Source organism: Branchiostoma floridae, chromosome 4 (assembly GCF_000003815.2).
Source record: "Branchiostoma floridae strain S238N-H82 chromosome 4, Bfl_VNyyK, whole genome shotgun sequence".
In the NCBI taxonomy this organism is placed as follows: Eukaryota; Metazoa; Chordata; class Leptocardii; order Amphioxiformes; family Branchiostomatidae; genus Branchiostoma; species Branchiostoma floridae.
This window is the reverse complement of record NC_049982.1, coordinates 11,582,504-11,603,610: the sequence shown is the minus strand read 5'-3', so window position 1 is coordinate 11,603,610 and position 21,107 is coordinate 11,582,504. Positions and strand designations below refer to the sequence as shown.

At 41.1% G+C, this 21,107-nt stretch overlaps 2 protein-coding genes across 3 annotated transcripts; one reads left to right on the top strand and one right to left on the bottom strand.

Annotated features, from left to right (window-relative positions):
* Window positions 1–192: 192 nt before the first annotated feature.
* On the bottom strand, window positions 193–5,699 carry LOC118413373 (protease-associated domain-containing protein 1-like). Its single transcript, XM_035816726.1, has 5 exons — window positions 5,550–5,699; window positions 4,949–5,049; window positions 3,384–3,493; window positions 2,139–2,306; window positions 193–1,602 (listed from the first exon to the last, which is right to left on the bottom strand). The coding sequence occupies exons 1-5, from the start codon at window positions 5,632–5,634 to the stop codon at window positions 1,482–1,484; spliced, it is 585 nt and encodes a 194-aa protein (XP_035672619.1). The 5' UTR covers window positions 5,635–5,699; the 3' UTR covers window positions 193–1,481.
* Window positions 5,700–5,848: 149 nt separating this feature from the next.
* On the top strand, window positions 5,849–20,609 carry LOC118413371 (erythroid differentiation-related factor 1-like). Of its 2 annotated transcripts, XM_035816724.1 has the most exons (26): window positions 5,849–6,050; window positions 6,521–6,738; window positions 6,884–6,947; window positions 7,234–7,356; window positions 7,702–7,767; window positions 7,950–8,029; window positions 8,216–8,372; window positions 8,596–8,729; window positions 9,174–9,285; window positions 9,805–9,952; window positions 10,288–10,399; window positions 10,861–10,972; window positions 11,279–11,515; window positions 11,878–11,949; window positions 12,347–12,710; window positions 12,941–13,150; window positions 13,652–13,852; window positions 14,398–14,609; window positions 15,202–15,360; window positions 15,695–15,844; window positions 16,544–16,691; window positions 16,993–17,100; window positions 17,492–17,669; window positions 18,073–18,102; window positions 18,466–18,483; window positions 18,756–20,609. In XM_035816724.1, exons 1-26 carry the CDS (start codon window positions 5,994–5,996, stop codon window positions 18,892–18,894), a joined length of 3,609 nt encoding a protein of 1,202 aa, XP_035672617.1. In that variant the 5' UTR covers window positions 5,849–5,993; the 3' UTR covers window positions 18,895–20,609. The 2 variants fall into 2 exon arrangements, with proteins under 2 accessions (XP_035672617.1, XP_035672618.1); XM_035816725.1 differs by lacking the exons at window positions 18,073–18,102; window positions 18,466–18,483 and having other exon boundaries at window positions 5,851–6,050.
* The last annotated feature ends 498 nt before the right edge of the window (window positions 20,610–21,107 follow it).

Below are 21,107 nucleotides of genomic sequence, written 5' to 3'. Positions count from 1 at the left end.
CCACTTTGATTTCATACTGAAGGCAACTTTTTTTTTTGGCCAAACTTTTTTTTTTATTCGCTCGCTCGCATCAGTTTTGGAGTTCCCGGAGGATGTCATCCATATAATCAAATCAACATGGCCTTATGTATGTTATCGACAGTTGTGGCATAGTGATAAGAAAGAAGAAAGAAGACACATTGACAGTTGCAATCATGAGCAATGACTTGTATGCAATGTATTTCTCCATCTCCATCTTTTACATAACCTCTTTACAAGTTAACTGATATTTTCAAGCTATGTGAGCTTAAGTTTCAGCATTGCACACCTTCATAAGCATTTCACATTTCCATAGACATATATTACTATGATTACTAAGATGATCCATTGCTATTGTGGTACATGTAACATTATAATCACAAGGTCTAAATTTGTGATACATGTACTAGATTCTCATATCTTTTTGCTGTTTAATCAGAGCAGCTAGTGCATGTTGTTGTGATGACCTCTATCATAATACATGTAGCTTATCTTCTTGTTCCACAGAATTATACAAAAACATCTGAATAGTTTTATATCAGTCTTTTATAGACAGAATAGATAAAGACACTTTTTTCTTTAAAAAGTGATAAATTAAAAAACAACTTTGATTATGTAACACATGATCTTACAACAAATGGGCATTAACCCAGTCTATGCCTAGTAGGGACATACATGTACTGACAGTGTAAGTTGCCAGCTTTGCCATAATTTGTATCATATAACAGGAGGCATAAAACAATCTAACTTACAGAACATCATATTGGGCATTCATGACAGTAGTCTACCTGTCACAGTACAGCACTGAATACATCAGCAGAAACTCATATCACCATTGATTTTTGACTAGTATATGTAATAGACAAGTACTAGCTTCCACCAGAAATTTCTTTGGGGGAATGGACCATAGAATTTGGCAAAAAAGGGAATGATTGGCCAGGAGAGTCAGTTCATGGGAAGATAAAACTTGTAACTGGCTAGTCAAACCCTGCAGTGGCCCTGGCAAGTTATTCTCCTTACATCTAGTATAGTTAGTCTGGTAGAGACTAGACATGTACCTACAACATGCCAATGTAACATTTTTGCAGTTAAATTGAACGCTACTAGTATTTACTATCAGATGACAAGGCTGATTGAAAATTTAAGTACACATACAATGTAGAAGGGTCAAATTAGATACAGTCACAGAGATGGATATAATGAAATGTAGATAAGTGAATACATCACCCTCTATATTTTGCCAGTAATCTTCCAGGACAATAAAATATGCAGCAACAGATGAACACAAAACTTGTCAGTCCACTTTCTCACCTTCTTCTAGACTTACATTCTTATAGTTGTTCAAAGGGAAATACTCTACCAGAATGGCTCACTGTCAGCTTGTCTGCCTCTGACTCTCTCATTATAATTTACGTGGAAACTTAAAACCTTGAGCAGAACACAGATGAAATGACCAGGGTCTGTCACCAGAAGCTCCACGGAGGCTGCTTGAACCCGTTGAGAGGGACGGAGGTGATGTTGACAGGGATGCTGATTGTGGCTGCCGGCAGATGGTGCGCCTGCAGGGACCGCTTGATCATGGACCTGTATATGATCAAACATATTCACTGGTGATCTTTGGCCTCCTTAGCAGTCTCTACAAGCCAGTCTTTTTTTTGTAACCACAAGAAACCATTGGAAGACAAAAAACAGGCTTGTACAGGCTGTTACAGAGGCTCTGATAGGTACAGGTTCATTGTTCCAACTCATCAGTAAATAACATTGGCCAATAACATTTACTGATTGTATTCAGAGGGCTACCTACTTAAACACCTATGAAAACTGCATGCATGTAACTATAGCTCCCTGCTTCCTATATGTTGCAATGTAATCTTTATTGAGACAACAAATGTACACCTTTGGTAAGGTCTTCTTCAACTATACACACAAACAAGAAAGTGGATACAAATGAATTAAGCTACATACAAGTGTATGAATATACACATATTCAGTTGAATGTATTGTTCATACGTACTGTTCTAAAGTCTTTAAAAATTGATGAATTTTACCTATTTGTACATGGTTCTGTAACTTAAGGGTCATTTCCTATTATCTATAATACATGTAACAAATTGGCTCACCCGTCCTTCCCTAACAGAAAAGCTGCTGCGATGCTGGTGTCCCTCTCCGTCTCGTCCTGAATCATGTCCACCCAGTGCTCGATGTCCTGCTGATTGCTGTCATAGATCACCACAGCAACCGCCCCGTACTGCTCCACAGTCAGGGCTTTTGACATGAAGGAGCATCCGCTGTGGGGCAGGACGTACACAGCTAAAGACTTAACTTTGTTCAGTTTCTAACAAGGAAACTTACTTAACTTAACTTAATCCTCTTCATCCCGTGTGGGACATAAGGCTGTGATAAGTTTTCTCCACTGGGGTCTGTTCTGTGCTAGGGGCTGAGCAGCATCCCAGGGGATCCCAATGGCCGCTAGGTCTTTAGCCACAGTACGTCTCCATGTGGTTTTAGGACGTCCCCGTTTTCTCTTTCCCTCAGGGGCCCAATGTAGAGCAACTTTGGGGATACGGTCATCCGACATCCGCAGAACATGGCCCAACCATTTCAGTCTTCTGATGGCAAGTTCAGTAGACAACTGTCTTGTGTTCGTTTTTCTATACAGTTCTTCATTACTGATCTTATTTGGCCAGTAGATGTTACATATTCTACGCAGACAACTATTGTGGAATACATCAACTTTCTTCATGTCTGACTTTGTAACTCTCCAGCACTCAGAGCCATACAGAAGGACAGACTTCACATTGCTGTTATACAGTCTGAGCTTGGTTTGCAGGCTAAATGATTTGGATTTCCAAATAACACGGAGGCGACTGAAGGAACCTCTTAGCTTTGCCAAGTCGGGCCTGGATATCCTTTTGTGCTCCATTATCAGCACTCATAACAAGGAAACAGTTCAGTTCAATTCATCATTTGCTAATTCTGTCCTCTGTGACAGACAAAAATCATCATGTAAAGATATTAAACAAATGAAATTCAGCACAGATGACAAGCTGAGTGTACTCTATCAGCAAAATTTCCCCCTAAAAATGCAGCCTTCAGAAGGTCTCAGATTTCAAAATTTTACCGAACCCCCCAAGAACCATCGCATGGAAGCCTCTGGCACTCGACAGGATTTCCGTTCAAAATCCAGGGGACAGAAGATTTCTATCTTGAAATTGAAAAAAACATCTTGCACCATGTGAAGTCTAATATGAGGAATACTTATTCCAATTGAATTGCATCTACATGTACATGTATTTTGAAAAGACAACATACAAGTGATGCTGAGCTGTGATTTTGTCATACATAAGTTCAAAATGAATGCCTACCCTCTCTCTACCATAGCAATGGCTCCCTGCAAGGCTTGTCCATTGTTAAGTACAGTGCAAGACTGGGCGGGATCTGTGGGCACTAGATGGATGTGATCGTAATGAAAGTTCTGAAACACAAAAAAGTAAGCCTGTTGTAAGATCCAGGGGGGAAACATGGCTATACATCTCTTAGCATTTTTGAGCAAAGAAAATTGATAGATACATGGTGAAAAAAAACTTGAAAGAAAAAGTCCTACACATATACAAATATATACAAATATTTTCACAAAACACTTTTGTCCCCAAGAAGAACAAGATATTTCACCAACAAACCAATGCAAACCCTTACTCCACTCAAGTAACAAACTCACAATCATGTTCTTGTAGATAGGTTTACGGAAATAAACTTGTACACACAATATGGCCTTAGGCATATAGCCTTCCTACAAGAAAATGTGCAAGCTGCGCGGGGGGAGAGCGGGGGGAGAGCACGAGAGGGGGGTTCCCCCCTCTCGTTGGGGGGGTATGGGGGGCCTCCCCCAGAAAATTTATAAGAAATAGAGGCTCTCTGGTGCACTTTAGAGCCATATCTGAGCAAATTTGAGAAGCAAACTAACACTAACTTTTTGTCATGTCTGTGGCTGTCTAGTTCACTTCAGGGACATCTTTTAGTTTTACTATTTTTAGCAACTACAACTGAGGACAAACCTAACGAAGGATAGCTCCTCCTTCTTAATATTCATAAATGACGCCACGCTACACAAACAATATCGCAAAATTATTTGTACCTGGCTGCCGATTTGCCTTTCTCCGTGAAGCGGCTCGCGCTCCTATACAATCGCATAGAAATCTCGTGGGATCTGAGTGGCTTGCCGGAGACGATTTTGAAAGTGTCTTACGCATTTGAAAATGCATATATTTCGGACTCTTTTTGCTTCTGCGGTGGCAATTGATGACGATTATTATATAAATTGGGGGGAAATGACAACAAAAACGTCAGCACGGTCACCTCTGCGACTGATCAGAACTGGAGTGGGGAGGGGGGTGTCGGCGCACGACGCCGATTTTCCCAAGGCGGGTTGCGTCTCTCTAAGCCGATGACGGACGATAGAAATCATCAGTTCATCAAAAATAATTAACTTCCGCTGATTTTCTGGAGATCTTACAAAATTTCCACGCTCTTTCTATATTTTTGCGCGCCGATTTTGGCTTACAGCGACCCACCAGTTTCTTGGGGAGAAATTGATGCGGCCGCGCTCCGTCCCCGGGCCTTTACCGTAAGTTTACGTGACTCGAAAGACCCACTAGTAATTGCAAACTGCAAGTTTGTCTAAATAAGTACCAGAAAATCTCCTTTCAAATAAGCGAATTAGTTTTATAACGTTGTCAATATTCTTGACGTAACTTCCGAAGACCTCTAGTAGCCTTGGTTTATCTTGCCATTTTTTTTTTTTTTGCCAGCTGAAGGGGGAGGCGCGCGCCCTGCGCGCCTCCCCCTGGATCCACGCGTGTTTTGTTCTGGATTGTTATTAATCATCTGAAAAAAATTTAAATTGAAACTGTTTAGAAACTTGTTCACTTACAAATGGTGCTCCAAAGTCCTTGGCTGGCCTGATCTTGAAAAGGTAGTTGATGTCCTCAGGGTACAAAATCTCAAAGTACAGCTGTTCGTTGATTGAATGTGCTAAAAGAAGAAAAATCAATTGATTTTTAACCTCCTTGGTACAAGCTGTCAGTATCTTTAAGAGACCTTTAAATAAGCAGCAAAACCCTACTTAATAGACTCTCCATGGTCATTATTAAAAATTAATGTGGGTAGTTTCTATGGTGACGTATGTTATATCATAATCTCAGGTCGTTTGTACTTAGTGCTGACGTGGCAACAAAAACACCGACTTCGAGTGCTAACTGTATAGCCAGAGCACAAGTATTTCTTAGGAATATGAACGTTAGAAAGCGATAAAAATATATGTTTAACATACAAACAAATATCAATACTTATTTTAAAAAACAGAGCGTTCGGTTTTGATACTAAATATGCCAGGAAAAATATGCCAGGAAAATGAAAGGCCCAAAAACGTGACGTTACTTTTTCAAAGAATACTTCGTCTGTGTTACGCTAATGTACATCCTAATAACTGGTACATATACATACTTGTTATGACTATAGCTTGGAGAACTTACCCAAGACACTTAAGGGTTCGTAGAGGCAAAACATCAGCAAAACGACAGCAAGAAACGCACAAACTCCTCTCGACATGGCTGCCATTTTGGTGAACTAGACCATTATCTTTATGGGGGTGTTATAATAGCATATGTTACTTTTAAATGATTTGATTTTCATCGCATTCAAAACTCTGAACAGATACGAACCGGTTAGTAAATATTCAAGTAGCAAATATATTCTAGATGTCACAATGTGTCTTTTTACTTATCTTCAGCTAAAGTCAATGTAGGATACCAATGCCCTTCAGAATAATGGTATTGCCCGTTCAACTTTGACCGGAAACTTCTGGTGTTTTCTGGAAGCAGTAGACGATATAAACATAACGGATACGTCATGGCACGTACACCTGTGGATTTATCGACTCTGTGAATAGTTAGATTTTTTTGATCAGACTCTACGTGATGGAGGAGGATGCAGAGACGGACAGAGCCGCCGTGATACCGTCAACAGAGAAAAAGGTTGGAGGCATGATAACTTTTACATGTCACTGTGATGTGACCCCCCTCCCCTAGCCTATACCACTTTTGTCAGTGCTGTAGATCAGTAGATGTCTGCAGTTATCCCAAGGAGGTTGAACCTCCTTGGTTATCCAAAGTCGTATGCAATTTTTGCCGCATAATCTATTAATGTCTTGCTACAATTTGATTGTGGGCAATATGTCAAAGGTATATAAAAGACACTGAAACATACAGAAAATACATCTGGAGATGGTAACGTTACAAAACAAGTTAGGGGCCTTCACCTCTGACCTTGCACATGTGTTTGAACCGCTAACAGACTTATTGCCATAGAGGAGCTTTGGATAGACTTTGAAACACTACATATTCTGCATGTACAGTTACTAGTACACTGTCTTGTAGTTACTGTGCCATATAATAGTAATGTCCATGTGAACATGGGATTGTTTTATCCAACCAACACATCACAGACATGCGAGCGTCCGCCATCCCCCAGCCAGGACCAGGACGTGAAGTCGACAGCGGTGATGAAGTACGCGTCCGTGGAGAGTCCCGTCAGGTTCTCCGTACTGCAGAAGCTCACAGACCTGAAGCTGCCGCCGGCTAATTGGCTGCGGAGTCAGGAGGGGGTGACGGGCATCAAGAGTAACGTGTCCTGGGGCACAGGCAGTGGGGAGCCCTTTCTCAGGTAAGTCTCATAAACTATTGTTATTGTAGCTATTCAAAGCTTAAAGGATAAAAACTGATGTACATGGGCAAAGATGTTTGCCACCCCTCTGTGTCTTGACCTGGTCCTATATGTATAAATGTCTGACTACTTTTTTCCTGTTTAGTTTGAGCATGGCCAACACTTTCCTGGAGACAGTAGATGAAGTGGATGTCATCACAGATGCAGAGGTAAAGACAAGCTTACCACAAATAAATGCCATTTATAATTAAGACAGTATTCGTTGTATATCCTGTAGATCCGGTATAGTGTGTGGCCTATGTGTTAACTCAAGTACAATCTTGTGTCATGAAGCTTGGAAATCAGGTGTAAACCACTTTAGAATAGAAATGGATAGGTTGCATTAATGTTAGTTTCCACACTCAGTCGATAAAACCATTGCCATTGCATATCATAACCTTTATGTCTAATCAGACCACAAGTATGTTTTTGAATGTGCTCTATATTCCATTTCAGAACATCAAGAAACTGTTAAAGATCCCATTCAGTAAAGGCAGTGTTTCCCTGGCAGTACACAGGGTGGGGCGGACCTTACTGCTGGATGAGTTTGACATCTACAGTAGTCTCCTCAGAGCTGAGGTCAGTTACAGTATGTGGTACTCTGACAGCTGTTACAAGGACTCTATTTTCAGGAACTTACATGTATATGATACAAGCTCCAGAATGTGCATTATGTTAAATAGCAGTGTGCAAGTGGGGATCCGATAATATAGAAAGTCATATTTCAAAATAAGCTAGAAAAGGCTTTTTATATTATTTAGTTGTAGCTTTTGTTTGATCTTCCGTTAGGCTTGCTTTCTGTTACAAATATAGTAGTTTCCACTAGTATCCAAAGCTTAGTACATGTAAGTGGCTACTATTCTAATTATAACTATGAGGGTATACTTGGTTTGTTGAGAGTCTTTCGTGTTCTATATCCTGCAGAGGGAAAACTGGAGGTGGTTGCGAGATTTCTACTTAGAGCACGTCCTTGAGAATGTGAAGGAAAAGGTATGGTACTTTTTTTTAGAATTCAGAGTCAAGACATTCTTGTTTATGATGTTTGAATTTTTACAAGCACAGGTGCTTGGTTTATTCAGTTGCCTTTAGTAATGCTTGTATAATAGTTACAATATATAGTTTTATACATCATTATTTGTACTCATCATGTCTTGCATATCTGACTTTTGAAGGAGAAAATCTTCTCCAGGAAGAAAAAGACAAGAGATCACCTTCAAAACAGGAGTATGTTCTCCAAGTTCCTGTATAGAAGGTATGTTTTCACATCTTAATTTTCTATCTTATTTGTAAAGACTAAAAAGATTTGGTGACATGACAAGACACTCATTTTAGATGAGCATATGATGTCAGTCTATAAGTTTTAGAGTTAAGAAGTCTTGTTGAAGCCCTGTGTTTCTAGGAGAAAGAGGATGTGATGTTGTTTTTCCCATGTGTCCAGTATTGAGGATGGGAAGGAAGGCGAGTCTCCGCCCAGTTACTCAGAAGTGTGTGGTGAGGAGTGTGAGGAGGAAGGGGCAGTAGGAAACTGTCCCGAGGAGACTAACCGCAGACTGGCCCCGGGACAGAGTCTTAACAATGGAGACCTCCTGCCTGAGGTGAGAATACTGCAGCTGTATTGAATATAACATGGACTGTAAGAGGTGAATAAGAGATGAGAAATGCTACTTGTGACCAAATGGTTAAGAAGGGGATCAGCCATTTGAAGTTCACAGAGTTTGTCCTGTTTGGAGTATTCATTGTGACAATCTTTATAGAGGGATATGTACTAATAAGATCCACAGTACTTTTTTGCACATACCACCTTTCCCCACTGCTCAGCCTGAAGACCCAAGCCTCCGGAGTGAGTTCCAGAGAAATGTCATCTGGACATTTGAAGACATCCGCATGCTGATTGGCACAGACATGCCCATATTTGGAGGTGGAACTCACCCAGCTGTGAGCCTCAGACTAAGGTAGGTAGGCCCTGTGCATCTGCCATAGGTTATGTCACACCTGAGACCTGACATTACAGATTCTTCAAAATCAATGGAACTTCTTGTCAATCTAGAAAGTGCAACTTACTAGAAGATGGGAAAACTTTTTAGTCATCTTAGTGGTTTTCCATTCCTGTACATGTTAACTTTAGATTTATTCATATATAGGATACAGCTCTGCTAATTCTCTGAAAAATCATCATCATTGGTCTTTCTTTCACAATTGTTAGCTGTTTTGATATTATTTTTTTAGGTTCTAGATCCTCCAAATACAAAATCTTCCATTACTTTTTATGAACCAGAAAAATTGACTTTAACTTAACCTTTTTAACTATTTTCTTTTACCGATGATACACCTTAGAAACAGGAGTAATGTACCAGGTATAGCAAGTAACATGTTGGTTCCCTACATGTATTTCTCAGGGACATGAAGAAGCCAATCAACGTGCTGACTGGTCTGGACTACTGGCTGGATAACCTGATGTGTAATGTTCCTGAACTGGTCATGTGTTACCACCTGGAGGGGGTGGTCCAGGTTGGTACAAGGTGTTGATTTGCACAGTAAAAACTGCCCTAAAAGACTTCTCAGGCGACTGGTGACGTCTGGTTTACACATGTATGTTAACAGGTGGTCACTACAGATGGGATTCTACTTAATGCTTGTGTCAATGGGAAGAATTATCTTAAAGACAAAAAGGTGGTCACTAGTGCAGGCATGACTGTCCTTATGTCAGTGGTATTTTTCTCTTTATATCTTATTACAGACACAACTAGCTGATTTTGTCAGCACAGTGTTTCAGTTTGTCTTATGGGTGTTGTTCTGATAAAAAAGCTTCATTGTGTCCATGGTACTGAAACTATAGATGGTATTGCAATCATCGTGACATCCACGTGAATGTCACAATGTTGTTAGTACATGGCATAGAAATGTGCAAAGCCTCCAGCAATGGGTTGATGACAAAGCTACAGAAAGAAACCCTAATGGAAACCTTGTGATTGTAGATGACATCCATCATGACAACTGTAATGAACCTCCCCTGTGTTTTGTGTCCAGCAATATGAGCTGATCAAGACAGAGGAGATCCCCAACCTGGATGCTTCGCGGTTCTCCCCCCAGGTCATTAAGGACATTGCTCAGAACATCCTGTCCTTCCTCAAGTCCAACTGTACCAAGGAAGGTCACACCTACTGGCTACTTAAAGGTGATGCTGATGAACAAGTTCTACAAATGTCCTACATCTAGACTTCATCCAACTACATGTGATTGGCCATTGCATAGATTAAAGTACATGTAGGGGCAAAGTGTTTGTGTTGTCTTACTTAACATGTAGATCATGCCATAGATGAAGTTTTACACATATCTGTACAAAAAGACATCTTGATCAACAAACAGGCACAAAAATAGACTAAGGGATAGATGTGATCAGATGAGGTGAAGTGAGGTGAGGTGAGAGCATACAGCAATGCATTTGTTTTCATTCTGTAATATTCTTAATTGTCAAGTTGCTGTTGGTTGACAAGCTAATTTTTTCCACAGGAAATGGAGATGACGTAGTGAAGCTGTATGACCTGACCACACTGTGCTCTGAGAACATGGAGGATAAAACATCCAACCCCTTCTCTGTGCCTGTAGCCATGCTGTTGTACAGGTCAGGAGTCTGATATTCACTACTGCAGTTTTTCTCTGTTCAAAACAAGTACAGTTAACAACAAAATCATTTGTATCTCTTATAACTTTTCAGGGATGAGTTTGGGATGTGAATTGTTGATGTGTATGGTCAAGTCAAACTTTAGTACAACACAACGTAAGAACAGCACAGTACAACATAAGAACAGGCATTGTAGGCAATACAGGCATTCTGAAACCCTTTACTCCTGTTTGGGCCACATTTAAGTTATCTTAGATCTCAGCACATGTTGAGCATTTCATGACTGGTTGGTCAAACTGTTATCCTAAGTGTTTTGAGTTGCTTGAGTTTGGGATGAAATAGTGTCATCACCTAATTCTTTAAACATCTCACTATTGATACTGGTAGTGTTATTACAATGGCAAAAGACCTTGCACAGACATATGGTTAACGTAATCTAGTAAGGCTTTCTTCTTTTGCAGAGTTGCTCGCAACATGCTGATGGACAGTAACTGCCACAAGCAGGACTTTCCTACTGTCAGGAAGCTGCTGAAACAGTGTATAGACCTGCTGGATGAGGACAAACATCCAGAGGTGGGCACAGTACCTCTATAACCAGATGAAGAGTTACATTCTATATCCTGTAGTAAGAAAACAGGAAACAATAACATAAAGATAACATTGGCCATAGTATGATGGAAAACAGTTGAGAAAAATTCTGTCTTAATGATAATAAGTGAGAATAGTAAGCGACCCACACTGTTCTATCTTGTGGATTTCATGTTGGATGCACAGTATAAAGCCTTGTCAGCAATTTAGGCCCAGTGAAAATCAAGTCTTTATAAACCAAAAAGAACATCAAATGTGACAAGTCATTCAGAAGTGTTTTCCTGTCCTCAGATTGTGACGTCAGCCAACTATCTGTTGTCGGATCTCTTTGTCCCCGATGACCCCAACGAGGATCCCTGCGTTCCTGCCTCTTCTGACACGGCAGACCAGGAATTCTGGGATAGCAGTTGCTACGACGACAATGATGATGATGATGTGTCCCAGGACGGGGATAACTTGGCCGTTGCTGTCATCAAGTCAGTGGAGGACTTGTACGAGCGGGAGAAGTACAGGTCATCAGGGAACAGGGTAAGTAGGGGATTGTAGACTACATCAATGAAGGTAAGACATCCAGGTCCACGTGATACTTGAATAGATGGCATACAGCAAAAATTGATGAATATGATTTTGACTGGTACTGCTTACCTCCATTTTTTTCATTCTCAGATTTCCTTAGTTTATGGAAAGCAGTCTATATCAAAGTGCCATAAGAATTTTACCAACCTATCTACCTACATTTGTATGGTTGTTTTGGGGCAACAATGTTATGCTGTAAGTCAAATCAAATCAGACATCTTGATTTAACTAACAGATAACTCTAGAATTCTGAGATTAGTACAGTTGTATGCTGTACTGATGTAATGGCTTGATATTTTTGTAATATTTTTTAGCCTCCACATGAAGCAAGACAACCCATGTCAGTGGAAGAGAGGGCAAGAGCAGCATTGTCTTATGTGTCCAAGGTAAGCATCTCAAAGTGTCTTTGCTAAGTACAGAGGATTGTGCATAGCTGGAACTTATATCATTTAACTCCACAAAAAATGGAGGTATAGTTTTTATCTCTGTCTGTGTGTGTGTGTGTGCACATCAGGAACAATAGAGTAAAAACCTGACTGTCTGTGATAGCATTTTGTATATAGGTAGGAGTTGTGGATGATGCAAATGTTAAGGTTGATTTTGGGTCTCCTGGTACTGCATCAGAGCTTCCGTTTTTGTGTGCTTTTTTTTGCTAAACATCACATGGTCTTGTTGTGTATGATTTGTATGCTCCAGCACAGTTCGTAAGCTCAAGTGCTGAGTAAAATGGAAGATAGATTGTTTACAGGTGACATTGACAAGACTTTCTCACTTCATCCCAAGGCACTCCTGCTGATTGACAGCTATGCTTCCAAACTGGCCCCTCCCAAACCAGCTCCCTTCCCCAGTCCTTCTAAAGCCATCCCCCTGCACTATGCCAAGCTCTTCCAAAATGGAGATGACAGCACCTCTAAACCAGAAGCAGCAGGTTGTCAGGGAGAAGACCAAGTTGTAAGTGAGGACACCCCATCCCAGCATGCTCTGACTCCCTGCCACAACATCAGCAAAGACTCCTGGGAAGGGCAGCTGAAGATCCTGCTACTGAAGAAGGCTGCCACAGCATACTTCGCGTTATCGGACGTTACCAACACCCTGGGGAGGTACGGGTGTGCCCTGAGGTACCTCAGACTGGCCCTGCTGTGCTATGGTAAGAGATACATGTATCTTTAGTGCTTAGAATAATTTTGATTAAGGTGTCTCTTAGATTGATAACAAATCTTTAAATCTGAAGATTGCAGTCTTAATTTTAGCATGTTTAAGTAACTAATTAGATTGAAAATGTGAAAATTAAGTTCACTTTGCATGTCAGCTTTCTTCTTTGCTTTGTCCGTTGCCATGTCTGTCTGTTCTTACCCCATCCTCTGGTGTACCTCACAGATGCATTCTCGGCCCTGTCCTTTGGGCTGCTGCACGAGAACCGTAACCTGCAGACGTCCTTACTGACCCTGGCCGGAGACGTCCAGCTCATGATGGCCAAACACATCGACAACCACCAGGTGTACGAGGCAGAGCTGGAGGTCAAAAGTCAAGATGATGCAGTCATCTCCAGGAGCGCCAAGCAGGAGCTGACCAAGCCTCTCTGCAGCAGTAAGCCAAGTCTTGTCTATTTGCCCCAAAGTGTTCCTAACAGTAACAGTAATAGCTTGATATAAAGCTACAATTATGAGATGCTTATCAAGCAATATTGGACCAATAGTTCATGATAGGGAAATTTGTTTTATTATCGTCCTCGTCATCTTGGGATTTCACACCTTTCTGTCACCATTTCCAGTCTGTAGGTCAAAGCTGCAGTACCATTATAGATTACTAGTTGGCATTTCAGTACCAGTTCTAAGGCTGTAGTATCATCATGAAATAATACTAGTATTAGTATTAATGATAAGTTAAGGTGTGATAGCCTACAAATATTAATAATAATTCATCTGGTCAATCTATTTAGAAATTATTAAGGTTTTCCAGAATTAGAGTGTTCGTCCAGAATTAAACTGTTGCCTGTCAAGGTGTGATAGAATCATGAACCAAGGGTATCATGATGAGACTATATAGGCCTAACAACGTTCATCCATCTATGCCTGTGATCCAATACAGAACATGACTGGGCCACTGAGTTCTCCATGCACGACATCGAGAGTTGCCTGGAAACCAGCGTACACTGCTACGAAGAAGCTGCCCTAAAAACCAACCGCAAGGAGTCTCACAACCAGTTCCTCAACGTGAACAAGCGTCTTGGCAACGTGCAGAACGAGATGGGTGTGATACTCATGAACAGGGCTTCAGGGATGGAGCACGGTGAGCACAGACATGTGTTTGAGCTTCATGATAGGCTGCTGAAGAGCATGCAGTAAACATACTGTGCATTCATTTACTTTCACAGTGGATTTATTTCAGAGGTTCTTGCAGTGTTCCTAGTTTTTGGTTGAAACAATTCTGTAGTACGATGAGTCAGACAAGGGAGACGTATTTACAGTTTCATGAGAGGTTACAGCAAAAATCACAAAAGTAAACCAGCAAAAATTTTCAGGATTTGAGAATTTTATTTTACAGTTACATATCGATTCATAGGTAGTGTATAAAACCTGCTCTTCAACCTGTTTCCTCAGTGTCACTGGTGGAAGGGAGTGTATGCTATCGAATTGTTTGACCATTTCCAAAATTATATCCAGTTGCTTAAATAACTGCCTATCTTATGGTTGTAAAGTGGCCAATACACGTTTATTGATCACATGAGATTAAACTTACATGTACCTAAAAATGTATTTTATGTTTGTAACTGTGAAAACAAATGTGTCCCTTGGTTAAGATAATAATGCCTTGTGTTTCTGTGTCCATCTTAGGTCCAGATCAAGACAAGGTGCTGCAGAGGAGTCTGTGTGCCTTTGAGTCCAGTATCGGTGCTTTTCGAACTGCCATGGACACCACTAACATCGCTCTGCTGCACTCCAACACTGGCCGGCTGATGAGGGTGTGGGCTCAGTCCTGTGTACAGCAGGACAAGGAAGGCAAGAGGGGGGAGTTCTCACAACAGGAGAGGGTTTACTACAACAAGGTAGGGAAAGTGGGGATCAGGACAATTCAGCCAAGTCAACTCGGCCCAGCACCCTGGTCAACTTAGCCGAAGTTAAGGCTATGGCTAGGGTTAGGGTGCTTGGCTGAGTTGACCAGAGCGTTGGACAGTGTTGGTAAAGGAGCCATGGCAAGAGTTGGTAGAGGGCCAAAGGAGACATTACTGTATCAATGTTATGACATTGATGAAATCTGATTGTAAAGGTATTCAAAGATATGATAGAGTAGTTACAATGGCATTACAATGCTTTTAGAAATCACACAAATATTGTACATTCATTCAAAGTTCAAACTCAAACATTTGATGTGCTGCATTTTGCTGTTGAAGACAAACCCTACATTAATTCTGTGTAATGCATGTGAAAGACATACATGTACCAACATACATGTACACTGTCAGATGTGGTTTCTAAGTCAACTGTTTTGCATACAAGGTTTGGAAAATGTCTCATTACATTTGCTTTGCTTCCTCAATTAATGCTGGAGTACTTTTACAGCCATGCAGCATGACATAGCATGCTCTACCAGATACCTCCTCTTACACTTATTCAATGTTTTTTAACATCTCTGATTAGGCAAGGGACCACTACATGAAAGCTATTCATATCCTGAAGGATCGATCAGCCTTCCCTATGGTCTGGGACTCTGTGCAGTGGGAGCTGTCAACAACTTTCTTCACCATGGCAACACTTCTGCAAGACTTCGCACCACTCTCCATCAAGGCCGAGGAGCAGGTGAAAAAACTATTGGACATGTAACCAATGCATTGTAGATGGCTACTGGAATTGCATCTTCTCCTTTCGCTGCCAGATGGCGCTTTTGAGTCATTGTACACTCCAAAAGTTATGTAACAGCACAGTTTGGTTGTGAAAGGGAATACCTGTAGTGTGAAAATGTGTTCTTCTTTTTCCTTTGGAATGGCTGTAAGTGGAGAAGGAGGTTGTGTAATACCAGGTCTATACAATACTTTTATCACTTCTGAGTCAGCTCACACCTTAAGTTTTCCCCAGAATAAAGACTAAATAACTGCAGGTTTACAGTCTTTTTCCCCCTTTGCGTTGGATGTAGGTGGAAAAGGAGGTCGTTGACCTGATGACCAGGTCCATACGGTATTGCGACACGGAGACAGAGTCCCCGCGCCAGCCACTGGCGCAGTACCGTGCTGCGACAATCCATCACCGCTTGGCATCCATGTTTCACAATGCCTACAGGAACCAGGTGAAGAAATACAGAGCAGCGCTAGTTAGGCTAACGTCACATTTCCAAACCAGGGCCCAGCCTTGCTGTTGGTGGAAACGAAAAATAGAAATGTAAAGATATGCACAAATGTAAAGATATACAAATAATGCCCACGACTATTGTCTTAACATCTTGTGTAGTTTGGTGTCTTTTATATCATACTTTTCGTTCCAGGAAGCTGGCCAGTCTGGCCCCGGTTTGGAAATGTGACATAGGCCTTTCTCCTGCAGAGTGCATATCCATAAGCTTAATCAATCATTATTTTGATGATTATACATTCCACCATTCCATGGGCATGTTTCTTTCAATAGAAACCTAATGTTATCATAAGCCTGGTTGCCTTCAAGACCAATCCTGCCATCCCAGGATGGAAATTTGCTTGTTGGGCCAGAAAAAAATGTCACCCCATCCGTCCAAACATCTGTACTTCTAAACATCTGAACTTCATGAAATTGATGAAAATATATGTTTGTAAGCTTAAAATGACAGATTTAATAATGAAAATAACAACATGGGTTCCAAAACAATGAGTGGGATTGAAAACGATTTAAGGCTGGGGTTAGTCCTGAATATAAATGTCTTGGAATCAAAGTTAAGTTGCATCGTCTTATTTCAAAAGCTTGTTGACATTATGTGTCTCCAACAGTAACACCCAGGTCTTTCATTGTTGAACTGCAGTCTGAGGACCAGAAGAGAAAACAAGCACGATCACAGGCCGAACACCACTACGGGAAGGCCTGCAGGCTCTTCCAGCAACTGGAACACCCCTGCGAGCTCACCAGAGTGCAGCTGGAAAGGGTGGCTCTCTGCGAATACCAGCTGGGGGGTATGTCATCCTGATTGCAAAGCAGAATCATGTCCTAACATTACTCTAAGAATGTGTGACTAATGTGTGACCCAGTTAAGCTTGTATAGTTTCTGACTTTCTGTCGAAAGAGACCCAGATCGGGATCTCTGCCAGCAAAATTGCCTATTCTACCATTAGAAATCCTGATGCAGTCTCTGTGAACCAAAACTCTGATTGGGATCCGTACAGGCAGAATGTACCAATTCTACCAGACCGTAGTCTCTACCCTGACGTATATGAAAATTTTGGATTCCCAGAAAGTATTCTGTTGTTTTTTCAGGTCAAACCACAGCTGGGAGTAAAGTGCGAACCCTGTCCACAGCCTTGGGGTACATGGCTGAGTGCAGGGAAGCAATGCACATTATATACAAGGAGCTGGGGCCAGACGGTAAGCCTGACAACACAGAGAATACACTGTAACACAGCCAGCAGTGTCAGTCAATGTGCTTCATACCTATTCACAAAGTGATCATCCTTAAAATTCATGTTTGGTTTTATCTGTAAAGTCATACTTGGTAATTGGATCAGACTGGCTAAGTAATTGTAGTCTAGATCTGCTTAACTCAAAATTGTGTCAAGCAATATTGTTAGATGTTGTGTTCTTGAGAAATGTACTTTAAACAACTCCCTGACTAGCTTGCGAGGTAAAAGGAAGTGGACACAGAGGGAGGGGCTCTGCCTTCAAATACCATGCAATAGACACAGTGAAACAACAACCCACTGCACCTATGACTAAAAAAAGTGCTTTGAGACTATCTTTACCTTTATTTTACCTGCAGAAGAAGACACCACACCTGATGGGGAAAACACCACATCCAATGACTTGTCCAAGAACCAGACGGTCCTTTCGAGTCTGGTGCCCAGAGAGGAAAGTGAAAAACTCCTGAACATCCTGGAGTCCAGACTACAACACCTGCTACACACACTTATCAAGACAGCAGCATCAGGGAAAGCCAGGTCAGGCCTTTTTTTTAAACATGACTTAAACCCTGTGAGGGACTGAAGCAGCAATGCCCAGCATTGTTCTTTGTACTTTGTTTTCTTTTTATGACAAAAAAAAGAAGCCATTGATACAGTGACTTTTATCCATATCCATCTCACTGTATACATCCCAATGTGGTACATCATATGGTGCCAAATGCTTTAGGCTTTTTTATAGTGAGGTTACACATTTGTGCTAGTAAATGATATTTACACGCACATGGTTCCTCTTTTTCTACCTCTTTCCATCATCATCCCCAGTCCTCCCTACAGGCAAAGCATCTTCCCTATGTTGGTGTTATTCTCTTTCCTCACAAGTGTCCTTTCTCCCAGTGTTCTTAAATACTCACTCCTTACTGTAGTCTGTCACTGTCCTCAGTTCTCACAAGCATCATGGAGGAAAGCCAAGGTAAGATCACTGTTTTAGGACCAACAAACAGCTGTACCGTTAGTGTGTTCTGGCTACAAGACCTGTTGTAACTGACACAATGACTGAAAAACTTCCCTTTTTGTGGGTTGGTTGACCTCGGACGCCACAAAGTATGTACGCCACAAAGTACGTATGTGTATACGCAAGTTCTCAGAACACACCTTACCAAAACCACACCACAGTTTCACTTTTGTGTATCTAAAGTACCTCTTTCCTAATTGAATTTGTTTCCCATCCTTTTTGCATGTCCATTCCACATTGTCTGATGTTATTCCCTTTCTCTTCATCTGTGCTGTCTCCCTTACCTGTATGACCCTTGCCCTGACCCCCTCCCCACCCCAGACGTGCAGGGAAGGCAAAGTAAGTTGCTTGTTCTGGCAAAGTGCACCATTTTCCAGTTCATACTGATCTGTGTATCAACCAAGATCCCAGGCCTATTCATCTGGTCAGGCCTATAGACAGATACAGTAGTACTATAGGTTTGGTTTCAGTAAAGACTTTTGTAGGTTTCCTGTGATATTCTGCTTAACTTACTGATACAGTAGGTGATATTCCAAGCTATCTGATATTGGGTCCAAGCTGTCTTGAATATTGGGTCATGACAAAGAGTAATGTTCCTCTTCATTTTACAGTCGTCACCTTCCGCCGTCTCAGCTTGAGCAGTACAAGAAAGTGTACGCCTCGTGCCTGAGAGGGATGGCAGAGTCTTCCGCTGGGCTGATGAGAAGGGTACAGAACATGGCAGACACACTGGCTCTACTACCACACTGACTGTACAAGCTTTTTGTCACACCTTGTCAACGTGCCGTCCGCCTCACTGTGAGGCTGTAAATTTTAATGCTCGCTGATAAATGAGGACAAAATATCCAGTAATGCGTGGCTTACAGAACAATCTACAGATGACTGAGGTACACTTCTTGTTGTAGACAGAAGTCAGTATTTGAATGGATCATTGAAATTGGTCATTTCATGCTAAGAATAAGTGCAGTCAGTTTTGTACAGATACATGTACAATCATTTTGTAAATTACAACTTCCAATACAACAGACCAAGAATGTGTATTGTGAGATTCTGTAAAGACTGTTATATGGGTTCAAGGTGGTTGCTCATATAACCTCTTTGATGGGATGAAGAATGGGAATTGTACCAGTTGAGTTCTTACTTGTTGCAAAGATGTCTAGATGAAAAAGTATAAGAAAATGCAGTGGTTGTAAATACTCTGCACAGAAGCAGCTTTAGATAGTATTTTCTGCTGCTCGAAGAGTACAGACTTCAGAATATGGACTCTATGATGTAATGTTACAGCATTGTGAAAAACTGTGCAAGTGTGAAAACATGTGGGCCATTGAAAACAGACAGTTCAATGATTAACGTACATGTGACATATTGACACCCTGTGTGACAGTTCATGTACATTAGACGATCCTTATTGATGCTAATACATTTGTGTACAGTCAATCCCAGGCAGGCAGTGCCACAGGTGATCCATTGAAATTAGCCCTTGTTTGTCCACCTGCTGAAAGAGAGAGACTTCAGTAATAGGTCTTGATGGTCATGTTTCAGCATACCTAGCATTCCTAAGCCCCACATCTTAGAGAAACTAAAGCAAAACTATTAAGATTCACCAGAGACCATACTGTATTCAGTGATGGGGTGTTGCAAGTTGTACGATACTTTCTGGTGTCCTGTGTTTGGGTATCAGGTGTGTAATGCCCAATTCATTGCAATGTACTTCCCAATGTACCTGCTAAAGACTCTTGTAAATTGTTGTCAGACATTTCATAGCCTGAGTGCCATCTTCTACATTCGATATTCCACTGCTGATGTAGCTATGCTGTAACGAACCCTAACGACTCGGCACTGCTTGGACTAAAGCTGGGGAAAATCATTGTTCCTCAGCCTAATTAGACACAGTGTAGCTCAGAGGTACTTGTGATGTGTCGACTTCAAGTGCCAGTTTATCCTGCTAAGTAGTCTCTGAGGCCTTTAAACAGTAGGGGGGCTAACGTCATTGTTGGATGCTATGTAACGTTAACTGTCCTCTTGGGTAAGGAGGGTAACTCTGACAGATGTGATACCCCTAATAAGGGCCTGGACTCGCTCAGTATCATCATAACTCAGAATATAACTAAGATAAGACATGCTGGTTACCTTTCTTGGGGATGTATTCAAAATTGTGGAAATAGTGGACATGTTTATGTACATGTATGTACTGTACATATGTACATTGTAGACGACCAGACTGCATAATGGCCTTGCTCAAAAACACAATGACCATCTTAGTGCCTTACTGATCAAAGGTGGTTTTCAGTGCAATACTTGTTTTATGATATCTACGTTTTCCCTTTTAATTTTAAACTATCAGTATATCGCAAGCTGTTGTAGACACACTAATCTACAAAATCTATACAGTCACAGTACTGACAATGGCCACAGATGGAAATGTCACTATTGGTGATAAGAAGAAATGCAGTATATGAACACCATTTCAGTTCTACTGTCTTAATTTCTGATACTAGTTGTTGTTGCCCAGTGTGTTTGTGTGTGTGAATTTTGTATTGGAATTTGTTTTATTTAGTAGATTATGGCAAGACAAAAGCCGGTAATAGGCCATCATGTAGCTTTCCTTGGTACTGCAGCAGAACTTTAGGCTTTCGTATCTTATGTTTTTTTTCTTCCTTTTTTTGGTCCCAGCAAGAAATAAGTTGATGAAAGCTCCTTGGTCCCAGATAGTTTTTGATGTCAGGAAGCAGTGGTGTAGGTTTGGTTGTTTGGAACCCCTAGCAGCTTGTTCTGAAATTGAATTGACGTTTTTCTTTTACTCTGTCACACCACTCTTTCCGATACAATTCTTCTCAATTCTTGATTTTAAGGAATAGTCCTTATCCGAGAGAACGGACGCGATCTGACTCAAATTACAAATAGCTGATAGTTTTTTATGTCAGGAAGAAGTTATTTGTCTCGGCCCCCTAGCAGCTTATTTT